We start from the raw sequence: 16,291 nt of genomic DNA, 5'->3' as shown, positions 1-16,291 counted from the left end.
AATTTGCAGTCATGCTGCACTGCAGGGTTCAGCTAGCTTTGCTATGCCTTTAGGGATTTGATATCACAAATTATTTTATGTAATGGGGACGTACTTTAGGAGTTTAGTTGGCTGTTTTAAAGAGGATATATTTTCTGTTCCTTTTCTAATAGGAATTATCAGGATAAATATTTGGTTCAACAGAGTAAAATGATTCTTGCCATTGCCATTATGAAATCACAGACAGTTTTCTGAGAAGTAGCAGTGATGTTGGATAGATCTGCTCATTCTGCAGAATCAAAACCCAGCTGTCAATAGGTTCCTAACAAAAATGGGCTGTTGAAATTCAAGGATGTTGCACAATTTAAAGACTTCAGTTCATGTATTAACTGAATAGAGATTGTTGTAATTAGTTTCCCTTTTCCATTTTGCCTGTTCCTGCATACCTATATTGATATCAAGAAGAGCATTGTGCAGGAGTATTTTTGTACTACACAATCACTGTTAAATGAATGCATGGCTGTTTCAGACTAGTCAAGTCAATGTTGACATTTCTTCATGCTATGTTATCACTGTTAACACTATGCCCTGAGTTCAGGGAGTATTTTTTTTGCCCATTGGTCCTCTCCACCCATCATCCTATTTCCCATTGTCCTGGCCACCTCACTGTCCTAAGACTTGAAACTCAACAATAAATATTTCATGAGGCAAGCAAATTTAGGAACTGGTATTCTGGAACAGTTTCCTATAAAGTGATTACTATCACTGACTTGTAATCTAAAAGGCTATATGCTAGGCTGAAATTTATGAATAGCAAGCTTGCCCTATCTTTGTCTGTCCTCCTTCCCTTGCCCATGCTGCAAGTAAATCTGTACCCATGGCATATAACAAACAAACAAACAAACAAACAAACAAACAACTGACTCCAGGGTTGAGACCAGAAATGCCATATTCCAGCCTACAGCATGTGCTTGATGGAAATTGAGTCCTGAGGTCTCAGGAAACATGATAAAATAGCTGTTTTGGGAGGAAATGTGAGTTTGATACCTAAAGAATAAACCAAACTGAATGCCGGATTAGCAAATATTTTTCTTGTGCTGATTTTTTCATGTGAGTTTTGGCTAGGAGAAAAGTATTAATAAATACATACGAAACAGCACAGAAGGAAAATAGAAAATCCACTGAAATCTGGAAGGAAGAAAGGACGATAAAAGTATCTATAAGAAAGGTGTACAAGTTATTGAACATTGTTAACTATGTGAAGAATATATTTCCTCTCTAAAAACCATCTCCAGCTTGAAAAAAAACAAAGAAAAAAGAAAAAAATCTGATATCTGTCCTAGTACTGGAGGTTTCCTCCCCACTGGGCTTTACGGGTGATGGTCCTGACACAGGTCTAGGGGAAAAAACTTCTTGTATGTAAATGACTTTCAAACCAAGCAGCTCACTGGTTTTCACATACTCCTTCTCCTTCAAGGAGCTGACACTCCTACTCCACTGTGTCAAATAGATGGTTTATGTGGCTGCTTCACACTGACAATATAGGAGCTGCCAGCAAAGACTCAGGAGTATTGTTCAGCCTGCAACCTAAAATACCTGAGCCTCAGGTCTACCTGAGACTAAAGGAAACCAAGGGATGAAGCTGGAAAACTTGGATGTGCCTTTCCTACAGGAACAGCTACAAAAGAAACAAGGGATTCATGTTGTCATATTCTGTAACCTTGGTGAAGACATTTGTTTAAGCTCAAGGAGCTTTAAATACCCAGTGCTATTTGCTCATTTTGTCCAAAGGCACTTCACAAAAAAATGCATAGCCTGTCCTTCAGCCAGGCCTCTGGTCCAGTGAGCTCCCCTTACTCTTCATCATATTGTGCATTGAGAGAAGAAACTGAAATAATCGCTCTCCAAGTGAAAGAAATCACGTCTTTAAGCCCAGAGAAACTGTTTTCAGGCTGTGAAGCCCTCTGTTAAAAGGGCTTAGCCTAGAGGCCTTCCTGGTTATCAAAGTATATGGGATTAGTACCAGTGCAGACACCAGTTCTTCCTTCTGGATAAACCTGGGCCTCCTATTTCTGTGTCATTCTGAAGAGGACCAATGCACTTAACCCAGATTTGTATAACGCAGCTTACGGAGTCTGATTCTGTAAGCTAAGTCTAGAAACCCTAATAATTTCTGGAGCTCCTTTTTAAGATGTGGGTTGAAATGCCTTTCCCATCTGAAATGATAAACTTCATCTTCCATTTTGGTGCCTCTCACTGTAATAGGAAAACAGTGCCAGCTATAGTACTGAAACATGCCCCCAGATGATATAGGGTCTGTGAGCAAATTAGGGAGCTCTTGCTGAAGTTGGTAATTAAGAGTAGATTCAGACTCTGAAATCTGCACAGGAGTAGGCAGATGGCTTGCTCAGCTGCCAGCTGGAACTCAGCCTTCATGAGGCAGTCATTCAAGTTCAGCACCACAGCTTCTTTCTATGGAGTCAGAGCAAAGTCTTCCCATACCAAAATTCTTCTGAATATTTGAGGCCACTTCCAGAGCTCTTGCAAAGTGGCTTCATGTTCTGGAAGCAGTAGCGATGTTCAGATCTAGAACCATTCAAGAGCTTGCTTGACATAAAAGCCCAGACTAAAAAAGATAAAATGAATGCATGAAAGGATGCTATGTACCTACAGCATTCCTGAGAGCTCCTCTTGGTGGTCAGTGTCTTAGTTTTTCACCCACCTTGGCAATATGGCATTGACGACCAGGTATTTTAACTCATATATCAGTAAAGGCATTCTTGTCTCTTAAAATTTTTTAAACACTTTAAAAAACATATTAGCCAATGTAAGGAGGGTATTATATATTTACAAACCCTCAGGGAAGGCTTTAGTTTGGACAATTCTTAGCAGCAAACTCACTCAGTTCTAAGCAGAATAGTTAACAATAACAACAATGAATGACATTCTGTTCTTCAGCCGTGCCAGATTACAACAATTTCTCAGAATAACAGTGGCATTATCTACTCTTGGTTCTCATAAAACTATGAGAGAAGATCTTCTAGCTTGCCATAGTGCCTAGACACAAGTAGCTGAGGTAAGGATGGAATATAAATCTTAACAGTAATTCCTATATTTTCACTGTGCATTTAAACCATGCTTTTTAAAAGCAAATCTACTAACCACAGTCACAGGTGCCTTTTATCTTTTATGCAGCACATTGCTGAGAATGAAATCTTTAAATGTATTCTTAGTTCTAAATTCAGAACAATTGTTCCATGAACTCTTATTTTTAAAGCAAGATTACAAACAATTTTAACAGATATGCGTAATTCTGTAGGCACTTTATATGCAGGGAAGTTTGAAAAAGGCTAACAAAGACTGTGTTTCTTTTATGCATGTAAACACAATTTTAGTGCACTTTCTCTCACACAAAGTAATGAAATTTTAAGATACATTGCCAGAACTGAAAGTAAGCCAGCAACAATGTTCAGTTTTCTGCTTGTAAATTGAATTCTCTACTCAATTTATAAGGTACTGGCACAACTTGACATATCTATAGTGCAATAAAATACCTACCAGAGTAATTGTAACATACAAAATAATAATCACAGTGATATGCTAGAGGAGACTCCTGGGGGTAGCCTGACACCCCTTGTTAAAATGCCATCACCAAGCCAAAGATAGGTGCTCATCCCTGTTTCTGCTATAGACGAATTTCATCCCCTTGGCTTTAAAAGTTAATCTGAATGTGGCTTTTTGTTTTCTTATATTTTGTTAAAATGTCTTCAGCATCATGTGTTTTACAGAAGAACTTCTCCTTCCCTTTATTTCAGATTATACAACTCAAAACCAACTGCTGTTTCTGAAAAGGGTGTTCCAGACACATGCAATCAATAATGTATAATTCTGTTTGACACTGAGGTTACCTTCCCAGTGTGCTACTGGCTTAGAGACAGCATTTCCCTTCTGACAGGACAGTGCATCCTCAAGGTGATGCAGAGGAGGACATGGGTTTAGCCTGCGACAGGCTTCCCCTGTGCTGAGGATGGACAGTGATGCAGCTGCTGCTCTGGTTCAAGGTCTAGGAGTCTGCTCTTCTGATTTCTCCTTTCCTCCTTGGCTTGTCCAAGGAGCCAAGATGATGGCCAGGGTAGGAATAGGGGACTCTCTTGGACCTGAGTGTGTCAGATGCACCGGTTCAGTCTGCTTTGATTGGAAGCGATTATTTCCCTGCCCATGGCTGGGGCATTGGAACTACATGATCTTTAAGGTCCTCTCCAAGCAAAACCATTCAACAATTTTATGTTACCTCCTGGCAAGCATGGGTGCTTGCCAGTGCTTGATCCAGCTACAGTCTGCAGCAGCAGAAGCACTTCTAGGTCATGCTAGAGCAGCTTGTACTTCTAACAGCCTGAGGTTCCTCGCTTAGTCCTGTATGAGGATCAAACTGGCAGCTGTCATGAACGCAAAAGTTTTAGAGGACATGTTAAGGGGAGCCTATCAGAAGGCATATGAAAATAACTCACGGATTGTAAAATGTAATAATGTAAAAAATTAAACAAATTCTGCATGACAGAATCAATCATTAAAATGCTGATGGAGTATAATTTGGTTGGATCTCAGACTACATGCTATTCCTTTCAGACAAGGATTTTCATCTGTTTCATGAGGTTTTACTTCCATTCTTCCACCCCTCAGTATCTATTCAGACATTTGGGATTTGAAAGCTTTTTCAGGATTCCTCCTTTAAAGCAATCAAAATATGCTGGACCCCTAGAAATAATCACAGCATTTTTATGTTATGAGTTTATAAAATAACAGAGTTGAACTGTTTTTGTCTTATGATATTTGTGTCTTCTGGATGTGTGTGGGCAGTATTTTCAAGCTTTTCCCTATCAGCAGGAGATCTAGAAATTTTATTTAACATAAAAAATAGAGGATGAAGTTCTCATCTACAATCTGGGACTGGGGGTTCAGGGAGAAAACAAAGTAACCTGAGATTTGCATTAAATTGCTATATTTAGAAATAATGAGGCTTTTTCCTCATCTAATACTGTACTGTAATAGCTCTGTCTTGTACGTCTTCTTTGTTCCAAAATAAATCCTTATTTCTGATTTTCCTCACTTCTTCTCCAGTGTAAAGCTGCATGTATTTGCTTGGCATGAGTAGTTGCCAATGATTTGATGACAGGAAGGGAGACAAGAAGACTTGAATTCATGCCTTCCCACTTCCTCCAGAACTGTTCTTTAGACTTCCCTGAACATCAAGAAACTTCTTTATCTTCTCAAAATCTCTCCATACAAATATTCTTTGCCAAGATACATAAATAGAGTTTGCCAATGTCAGACTGCTCCTAAGCTGAGAACTCTGCTTACTGTTTTGATAAATCTGTGTGTATATATATAAATGTATGTATACATAGTCCTCATTTCTACAGGCAGTCAGCTACTACTCAAGATGATCTCTGAAGCAGAAACTCAGTTTTTTTTCGAGATAACCTAAGATATTAGCATGTGCTGTGAAAATATAAATCATAGCTATTGCTGCAAACTTTATTCTGATTTTGTGGTAGGCCTACTCTATAAATCCAGTTTCTAAATCTGAAAGCATTCTATTATCAGCATTTTGCTTCTTTTTTATGAACTTAGAAAAGAATGTGCCCTCTCCTCCCTGTGCCAGTAACACCTGTGCTCCAGGAACCATTAGGAGAAGCCTAATGAATTCATTTTCTGCAAACGATCAAGCTGTCAGGTTATAAAAATTAAGTTTCAGAAAGACCCCAGGAACAAAATTCTCCATTTTCTAATAGCACACATAATCTGGTAATAACTCCTTGATAATCTTGATGCCACATAAGAATGAAAAATTAAGAAATTAACTTTACTGCCATTTATAGAGGGCAATAAGCACTCTTAATACACCTCAGCTGATCAATCAAGAAAGGCGGGAGGGCAAAATAGCAGAGACCAGCAGGGAGAAAGAAATGATGAGATGTGTCTAGGATGACTACTGAATGCTGAAATTTTTACTTAAATGGCTAAATACATAAATCCAAAATTATTTTATTTGCTAAATTACCCAAATATATCTATAACTTGGTACTCAGCTTACTAAGATATTATTTAGAATTAAATTAGACCTAAGTCTTACAGTTACTTTTACATTTTTACTACAGTTCTCTCTACAGCCTCCAGTCCCATTTTATTTTGACAGTTATTCACTAGGCCAAGGAGAGGGAAATAAAACTTTCTCTGCAAACAGAATGTGAGACAAGTCTGCACAGAACATCAGGTTTTAGCCTGAATTATCACAGAGATTTGAGCTTCTGGTTTGGGGGATTATCAGTCAGTTGTACAAGATGAATCAAATTTAGGGCTTTTGAGCACCAGCTACTGAGGCCAAATTGAGTGGCAAGCCAGCCAAAGATTTCAGAATACAGTTTGTACAGAAACATAACTTTGCTATCTTACATTGTAATTGTATAAAAAGAGCATTGGAAATATGTGCTATCTTCCTATTAAAGAGACAATAACAGTATCCTGGACTCAATGCAATCAGCTATTGCAGCTTTTCCAGATTTTACCCCAAGCATTAACAGCATATCATTATTCAATCAGATGTATGCTGGAATTTTATTGGATTTTTGCTGTCTTATTTACTGGCAGAATGAGGTCTCCTGTCCATACAGGAATGTGTCATTAGAAAACACATCGCCATCACTTTGATTTCACAATTATTAAGTAAAATAGTGGTAATTTATGTCAATTTTTATTTGTGTATGGTTAGTATCAGTATCTTGACATTTTAAGTCTCCCCCCAAAAGCTGTTGCTGCCATTACCACAGTCTTGCTACAACACACTTACTGTAAATGTATGGCAGATATTTTCCTGGCCTGTAGACAAAGACCCAGATATAAGAACAATGAGAAGGAAGAAGGAAAGAACTGATATATCTTATAAAATCTTTTAATGCATTTTGTTTTCAGAAGAATAAGTGCTGTTTTATCTGCTCTGTTTCCCCCCTTTTTTTAGGTGTTGCATTTACTATATTTAAAATGTAAAATGTTAAAGCAGAGATAGTACTTTTTTTCACTTTCTGGTAAAGAGATTAAAAAGTCTGCAGACTAAAGATAAATAAGGATGGAAAATAAAGAACCAATTAAGTTAGAGTGACATTTATACACAGTTCAGTTACGGAAAAACAACCGTACTGTGATTATGCAAATCAGCCACTCACAACCAAAATGCAGGGATTTACATAACGGAGAAAAAAATTCCTCACAGTTATGCTTCAGTAACTTACCAGATTCCTGCACTTTAATTGTATGACTCATTGTAATAAAATTATCCCACTTGCTTTATCCAGAGTGAAATGTATGTTAGGACATTGCCATTCTGAACGGTTTGTGTGCTTTTGGAAGCCTGCGTTCTCCTGTCACAAAATGTGGTGGATGTTCTATTTTAGAGAGATACAAATCAAGAAAAAAACTCTGTATTTTCTGCTTGTACCTATGAAAATTTTAACCTGGTTTATGCACTGCATCACTGTTCTTGAAATAATGTGTACTGATACAAACAGGTCTTTTCTTTTTCTTGGAACTTTTATTTCCTCCTTCTACTAAATTCATCCTTTTTTTTGGACAAAACAAGACTTCTCTTGTGCATACATCACAGAAGAAAACACCAGTCTAATTTAAATTGTGCAGACCCTATCTTGTAGTTTTGCAAAGTGAACTTTTAATGAGAATCCTAATATTTTTAGTTAGCTGGTATGTCTAAACTATTTCACTTCTGACATAAGTGTGTTCCACAAAACAGAGTATTTTTAAAAATTGAATCTTCTATTATAATCCACATGAAAGGAACAGTATTTATTCAGCTGGATATAGTTTGCTGTACCTTTATCTTTGTTATCATTAATTCCCTGATTAGAATGTTGTCATTTCTTTTTTTTTAATATAAACATGACCTGATACTATATAATTCCTAAGATAAAACAGAAAGAGAAGACTACATAAATTAGTCCCTACTGTGGCTTGGCCTTTTTAGCACTCAAGCCAAGTTGACTGCAGGTGAGCTTTTTCACAACACTCTATCCTATTATACATCCACTACATCATGACGGCTTATATTTCATCTGCAGACATCTTAGGCAGAGGCAACTAAAACATTTAATTTTTTATCTCACACATAAGCAAAAGGGCACTGAAAACAAAATCCTCTCGTATTAAGTACTGAGATTTCAAAGCCTTTCCTGTCATGTGGGGATGAACATGAGACCTCTGGAAGTAAAAATGATAAAGCACATGAACTAGAAAACAGGCTTGTCCCTCATCTGCAAAGATTAGAGAACTTGCTGACAATGGCATTCCACTGCAATGTGTAAGACTCAAATCAAGTCTTCAGTTTGAATCTACCAGAGGAAAAACCTGGTCCATGGTCTTGGAAGTGTTCTTAAACACAAGCATCTGTGCTATCCCAGTAGGGCCCATGCACCATATTTCTTCTCTCTCACAGAGCAAGGAATTCCCAGAAAGGCACTATACAAACAATTTGGTTTGTACTAATTTACATTCTGCTCTAAGAGAGATTCTCAAAAAATTTGCAGCCAGCTGTAAGAGGTAAGTCCTGAGAACTTTTCTACCACAATTAAATTTTTTTTGGCAGTAGACTGAAAACACCACACTGACAACTCCCCAATGACATAAACTGAACAATCGTGAGAAAAATGCTATAATCTTCCAACATGGAAATGAGGTCTCCTCTGCCTTCCTGCCCCCAGTATTCTGTAGACAGCCTAACTAAACTTACTTGTTTTATGTTTATGTTAGTTTATAAATGAAAAATACATACAGACCTCTGTGTAACGCAGCCCATTCTTGCAGGATTTATTACTGAGGAAAATGGGCAAAAGAGAAGTTATTTGGAATATAAAATGCTCAAAACACGTCAATGGAACTAATTTCATATTTAGTATTTCAGAAAAACCCCCACACAAGTCCCTTGCCCCTCTGTAGTACAATGAACATTCAACTTTCTTCTTGAAATGGCAAACCCCCCCAGTACAGCAAAACATTATGTTACATAATTATAGTCACAGCATTTGATAGAGATCCTGGGAAGATCCAATCACATCTGCAGCCTCTATAATAAGAGCAGACAATTGGCATGGGATTTGTGACTACCTTAGTTTCATTTCTCCTCAATAACAGTACTGCATGATCTTGGATAAGAGACCAGATTTCTAAGATGGAGGCAATATGTTCTGGTCTCACTGTCAGCATAAGGTACCACATTTTATAAACACTATAATGTATTTCACAGTAAGTAAGACTTGCTTTATGGCCTAATATTCTTTTCTAAGTAAGCATTTTCATTATGTAACAGTAGGGTTTTTTTTCGTTCATGAAGAGAAAATAAAAGTTTTAGTCAAGATTCTCCAGATTGGACTTTCCACTTGTTTTTGCTGTGGTTTTAAAAAAGCATGCAGCAGGGCATTCCAAGTTTCTCTCTATCTACAGACCTTTTCCTACACCTACCAACTACCGAGTTCCTCACACTGGAAGCCATTCATGCCTTTGTCAAGTTAAAATGAAAGTTTAAAAATAAGAGAATATCTACATAAAAATCTCACCTACGTTATTTACATAGCACGGTGAAATAAAAGTTACAAGACTAATGTTTCAAATTCTGACTGTTTCTCCCTCAATGTCTTCTCATTTCCCCTCCTTTTTTTTTTTTACACTTGTATTTTTGTATTATTATTCTTTAGTTTTGTTTTCCCTTGATATCATCAGACAATTTCATTTCAGTATGGTTTGCACGGGACTGCACAAATCACCAAAATAATGGCATGCAAATTTCTTACCTCTGTAACACCTTAATTCTTGCAAGTGAGAATTTGGAGTGACAGAGCAAAGCTGTTTGCTATCAATTTTGCAAAAACCTCATCTCGTCACATTGCCAAGATCCATTTAGAGATAAAAAAATAGATTAATATTCTAATTTGTTATCTGCCTTTATCAGTCACAGAGCATTTCTTTACACAAAGGATAGCCTTTTAAACTGAAAATTCTTACATATGTTAAAATACTTCCCTGAAAATATTTTACATTTACTTATTCTTATGAAGAAAAAATTATTAAAGATTGAATGACTCTCTAATGCCTGCTGTTAAAACACATACACAAACAGCCTTCACCTTCATATTTACAAAAAATGACAAAATGATCTGCTGGTAGCATTAGGTAATTTTTCTCTCATTAACAAAAAGAATTTTTTCTGTATTATATGAAGTGCCACTGACAATACTGAATTAGTTCTACATGTGGTACCAGCATATGTGTAGTAAAACACACCAGACAGGTTCAAGAACCCCAGTAAAATCATAAATAACAGCACAAAACTAATGCTTGTATTTTTTTTTATGTGAACAGATTGAGGCCTCAAATTTGAGTCAATACTTTTTAGTACAAACCAAAAGAACCCTGCTGACTTTAGTTCTACTGACTTCACAAAAATATATTTATACTTCTAAGTTTTCTGCACAGGTATGTGAACTTGTGCAAACAGCATCAGTGGCTGATCTACTAGAATAACTGAGTGGGGAAAGCATAGTTACATTCATACATTACTGATATAATAGCTATTTTTTTGTGAAAACCTCATTTTTCCATTTCTCTCTGCATCTTCTAATCTCCAAAGATACAAGCCTCCTTTTTTTCTCCATATTTATGAGTTCTTGGCAAATACTACTTCAAGGTAATATGCCCACACACATATGTCATAAACATGAAACCTTAAGTGTTACTTATAGGAAACATTTCACTGACTGGTTCCACAGCCACAGTGATGTTCTCTAGATTCAGTTTTAATGATTCAGCAGTAATTCATCAGTAAAAACAGACGTAAATTACATATGAGTTGGACTCTCTTTTTCCTACTTCAGTTAATTTTGAGGAACTTACAAAACCAGTTTAATCTTGTGATTTTACCAGCTTTGACTAGAAAACATTCAGTATGCTGTCTAAATAAATGTCAAGGAAGAAAATGTCAAATTAAATCTAGTCTGTCAACAGAAGCTTTTTCATCAATCAAGTTTTACTTACGTGGAATTTTGTTCAGTTCATTCATGAACTTCTCTTTTAGCTTAGAAAATGCATCTTCTTTTCCTCCCCCTCCTCCCGGACTGGCTGGCTCGGTGACATTACTTGGAGGGGCTGCTGCTACTGTGGTCGCTGGCGGTGCTGCCAGGGCCTCATGATGACTTTCACTCACCATTTTCACTCCTGGGTAAGCTGCTGGAATAAAAAGAAAAACACAACAAAAAACCAAAAGGTAGTATAATTGAAATGTATCTCTCATCAATAAATGAATAAATAGGCAGAATATCACTTCGTTCTCATACTTACTGCGTAAATATGACTGCATTTTCATATAGTTTCAAGTTCTTCATAAAATATTTATTAGACAAGAGAGAAAAGTCTTTTGCAGGGTTAATTTCAGCCAGAAAAACTTTATTGTTTAGAGCACTTTTCCAACGGTTTGCATTTTGGAACTGCTAAATTTGAAACCTCAAAATTCCTGTAAAAATCTCATACAGATTTATGTTTTGCTCTTCAATTTGAAAGTATAAGCAAATTGCGTAATAAATGCTCCCTATGTGCAAATTTCAATGTATTTACATGTTAATTTTTCTGTGAGAATTACAAAGGTGTGGATCATGGACAAAGTTTCTATATAGGAAATAAATGAGGTGATAAGGACATAGTACACACTTTGCGATTTCCTGTCGAAGTAGTAACTTATTGTTTCCTATTTAAAGCTGTGTATCAAATAGAAATTGATTTGCATGCATTTTTATCTTTACTAAGTGAAGACAATGTTCCTTCCAGTTATTTAGTGTGACACTTGCTACTGACAATATTCTCTTAAATTATTCAGGTATCTTACTGTATTCATGAAAATACAACATCTGTAGGGAGTCTAAATGCAGCCATTTTGAAATATCTATGAGGCTGTCACAAGCATAATCCCGTATCAGTTTATTTTTAATTTCATGTTGTTTAATGGGCATTTTGGAAAACCTTTATTTGAGTGTATATTACTGTATTAGGTTTGCATGGCCAAGTGTTGGTAGTGGGGTGGCCACTAGCTGGTGTCTGTGAGAAGCTGCCAGACACTTCCCCCATGTTCTGCAGAGCCAATTCCAGACGGCTCCAGGATGGACTTGCTGCTGACCAAGGCCAAGCCATCAGCAATGGTGGTAGCACCTTTGGGATAACAGATTTAAGAGGGGAAAATACTGCTGCAGCTACCAGGAGAGAGAAGTGAGAACATGTGAGAAGAACAGCTGAGGTCAGGCCAAAAGGAGGGACAGGAAGTGCTTCAGGTGCCGGAGCAGAGATTCCCCTGCCGCCTGTGGAGGACCCCACACTGGAGCAGATGAGCGCCTGAAGGAGGCTGTGACCCCACAGGAGTCTGTGCTGGAGCAGGGTCCTGGCAGGACCTGTGGCCCCATGGAGAGAGGAGCTCACACTGAGCTGGTTTGCTGGCAGGACCTGGGACCTCATGGAGGACCCACTCTGGAGCAGTGTGTTCCTGAAGGACTGCATCCTGTGGAAGGGACCATGCTGGGGCAGTTCATGGAGAACTATACCCCACGAGAAGGACGCAGAGAAGGTTGTGAAAGACTGTCTCTTGTGGGAGGGACCCCACACTGAAGGCAGAGAAAGGGTGTGAGGAGTCCTCCCTCTGAGGGAGAGGGAGGGCAGACATAATGTGTGATAGACTGACTACAACCACCACTCCCCATCCCCCTGCACTGTTGAGAAAATCCACAGTGAAGCTAAGCGCTGGAAGAAGGGAGAGGCAAGGGAAGGTGTTTAAAGATTTGGTTTCATTTCTCAATACTCTACTCTGCTTTGATTGGTAATAAATTAAGCCAGTTTCCCTAATTCAAGTCTGTTTTGACTGATGGTAATGGGTGAGTGATGTCTTCATGTCCTTATTTTGATCCAGGAGCCTTTGGTCGTATATTCCCTCCACTGTCCAGCTGAGGAGGGGAGGGGTAGAGCAGCTTTGGTGGGCACCTGGCACCCAGCCAGGGTCAACCTACCACAGTCACATAGCAAAGAAATTTGGGCCAGTGGGATGAAGGTGAGAAGATATGCACAAAGAAATTTCAGCAATACAGGAAGGCTAGCTGAAATGTTTATCCAGGTTTTGAAAACATTGTTCTGATTTTCTGCTGCATCATAAATATCACTGATCTGAATAATTTCAGAAAACCAGAGGGAGAAAAGGCTTGAGAAAAAGCAAACATTCATTATTGCTCTGAGTGTACAATTGCTCGCAGCCCCAAAAGACTTATGGCCTTTAACCTTTACCTGAGAAATTTAAACATCAACATAGGAACAAAAGGCAACACATCAAAATCAAAGGGGCTATAAGAGCACCTGACTGCATAAAATATGATGAATCATGACCTTTCTTGTCTTACGCAATTGTTTTCATGGATGTTGCTAAGAGTGCCCAAGTCACTAAATCAAGATAAGAATTGGCTTTTTGTCCTTCAACTTCAGTTCTACAAGTCCACAGTCATGAAGACCTGCAGGTGGCAGACCTCACTGCAGCAGAACGAACCTTTTGAAATCATCCTCACCATTCCTATCATTCAACAGGGGTTTGCACACTAGTACAGTCTGGAATACAAAAGCCATTCCCCAATACTGTCGTATGATAAAAAAGATTTTAACAAAATAGGGGGTTGGTCTTGTTCTGAAGAAGCAATTTGGTGGATATTTTGTAGCAATTTTATTGATGCAGCAGCAAATAAAGCAGTATTCCCTGCCTGCCCACCACTTTTGTCCTTGCCCTTAAGTCTCTAGCCTAATATAAAATCACGATGTTGACACAGAATATGTATACAATACAGATCCATAAATATTTCATAAGCATGTGGTCTTAACTATTTCCCTGTAACAACATGGGAGCAGTTCACTATCAAAAGCAGACGAAAACTGATGGAAAGATTCCAGTTAATATCCATGAACTTTGGCTCAAGCCTGAGATACCTGTGAGTATTTCCCCAACTGCCTCAAAAAACAACAATTGGAAAAAACAAGTAGTACATAATTTGGGTAGCATGAAATAACATGCCAGCTACTCCAGACTAAGAGACTTTTTCCATGTGCTCTGATGAATGCCAAATACTATGAAGCAAAACATGCAGAGTCATAAGCTGTAAACACTAGTGCTGTTTTGTGTTATGGCATTTTGTCAGTGACTGTCAGTTAAACCAGAAGGAAAGTTGTATGTCATAATTAAATCAAAGTTAAATTGCTTAATTATAATATATTGCTTAATTATTTCAGGCCTGGCAGTTGACTATTTTATTTTGTAATGGAAGACAAAATTTTCAGTGATGACTTTCAGCTAATTAAAAATTAAGGCAAATGTAATTTATTTGCTTCTAGTTTTGGAACTATATTTTGAAAATACGTTTAAAGAACAAATTTAAAGCATTAAACTTTGATTTACTTAAAAGGAGGAAACCCAACAAAACAGACTATTCCTGTGATCTCCAGGAACAACCCTCAGTAGAGTCCTAGTGCAGTTAGAGGTCACTTCGTGTAGTGAGGCATGCACAAATGGTTTGAGACTTGCTACAGAACCTTTGGCCTTTACATGCCAATGACACAGTCCTGGTATTTCAAAAAGGTGTCGAGGGGCTGAAGAGGAATCTTGACTCAGGAAAAAGCTTTCTGCAAAGAGCACATGCCCACTTGCTTGTAACATCTGATGGCTTTTGTAACTCTAATGCTGCAGCTTTCCACAGTAACAGTATAAACACCATGGTATTAGAGACTGCCGAATACAGAATAATTAGATTTAAATTGGCCTTTTTAAAAAAAGGGGGTTACTTGAATGCCGCAGTGCATCACTGAAGGTAAAGATCTACAAATCACTAGCAGATTATCTGCCATGTATGAAATGGTAGTTGCAAGAAAAAATTTCTTCTAAGTTAGAAAATGAAATGTCATACAACTCAACTACAATTTCTAGTTCAATGTTCACTACAATGTTTATCATGCTATGTATGAAACATCACGTTTCATGTGCAACATCCAGTCATAAATGAGTACATCTGGATTGATAAATAAAAGTATAATTTAATTTACATGCTTCTATAAAATGTAGCATAGACTACATTTCCTGAGCATATAAATTCTTTGGCATACCACTGCCCATTCACTGCCCAGTAGTGCCGTATAATCATTGTAAGACATATGAAACAATGAACAATGAACAAACACATGGAATATTTCAAAGTAATGCTTGTTTCTATTCAGAAGCAGGTATGTGCTGACTGAAAATCCAGTTGAACCCTTGAGGAGACCTGGCATTTATAGCTTTACTGCTTCCTATGCCAGAATAACTCTGACAAACATGAATTATCAGCTCAAACTTCTACATAATTTCTACATAATTTCCTCTGAAAATAAAGCAATTGAGTAATACACATATACACTCTGGAGGTTTTTAAGAAGCAAGGGATTTTTTTATGGAAGTACAAAGTATTGGCTGACTGCCTTAGTATGCGCCGGTATGAATCCTGATGGTGAGAGTCCCATTGGAAAGCACCTCTTAAGAAAGCAGTAAAGTAGCAACGACTCTTGGGAGAGGAGTAAAGATGTGCAAAACTTCACACATGGATGAATACAAAGCACTGACTGGATCCTGGAAATCAGAGTTGAAAGACTGTGTTCAAAGGGCAAGAGCCTGCAAACATTCTGGCATATGCAAAGTATGATGTGGACAACTTGAGAAGACTAAACTCATGGGAAATTTTAGGTTTTTTAAAAAATAAACTGAATAGTCAGAAAGTTAATGAGAACCCTGTGGCATTTCCACAGTGATTTACCCAAAAGGGGGATTTTTTGGAATGAGCAAAACTCAAGAACAGGGTATCACCTTCTGGAAAATCATGGGGAGATTTATGATAGCCTTACAAAAAATATGAAAATAAAATCACAAAGGGCAGCAAAGCTAATTGCTGTGTTTCTAGGTGGTTAGATTACAGTAGGTGTACCATAGCAGCTGCTAAATGCATAACCTCATAGATATAAAATAGGTGACATTCCCTCTACATGGTGGATTTCAGACAATTTATATTTGCTCATTTCTCCCCTTATCTGCTGAACACAAAACTGCAGGCAGTGAGACAGCAAACAAGTCACACATCCCATGCTGACCAAATAATTTCCTCCCAATGAGAAATTTTCTGGAAAGTGTCATTTTACTTTACTGCCTCTCTTCCTTTTTTGC

The 16,291-nt window shown here is 37.7% G+C and overlaps 1 protein-coding gene across 9 annotated transcripts in view; it reads right to left on the bottom strand.

The window, feature by feature from the left end:
• The window catches only part of SYT1 (synaptotagmin 1), a 339,727-nt gene that overhangs the window by 113,837 nt on the left and 209,599 nt on the right, over positions 1 to 16,291 (bottom strand). For 6 of the 9 annotated variants that reach the window (XM_068999501.1, XM_068999546.1, XM_068999560.1 and 3 more), the window contains one exon: positions 11,071 to 11,262. The exons of 1 other annotated variant lie outside the window; for it this stretch is intronic. In XM_068999501.1, the coding sequence (XP_068855602.1) occupies positions 11,071 to 11,242 (172 nt within the window). In that variant the 5' untranslated portion in view covers positions 11,243 to 11,262. The remainder of the gene's footprint in view (positions 1 to 11,070; positions 11,263 to 16,291) is intronic. 2 more of the 9 variants (XM_068999531.1, XM_068999538.1) reach the window with 1 other exon arrangement.

This window comes from Aphelocoma coerulescens, chromosome 1A (genome assembly GCF_041296385.1).
Source record: "Aphelocoma coerulescens isolate FSJ_1873_10779 chromosome 1A, UR_Acoe_1.0, whole genome shotgun sequence".
NCBI lineage: Eukaryota > Metazoa > Chordata > Aves > Passeriformes > Corvidae > Aphelocoma > Aphelocoma coerulescens.
This window is presented reverse-complemented; position numbering and strand designations above follow the sequence as displayed.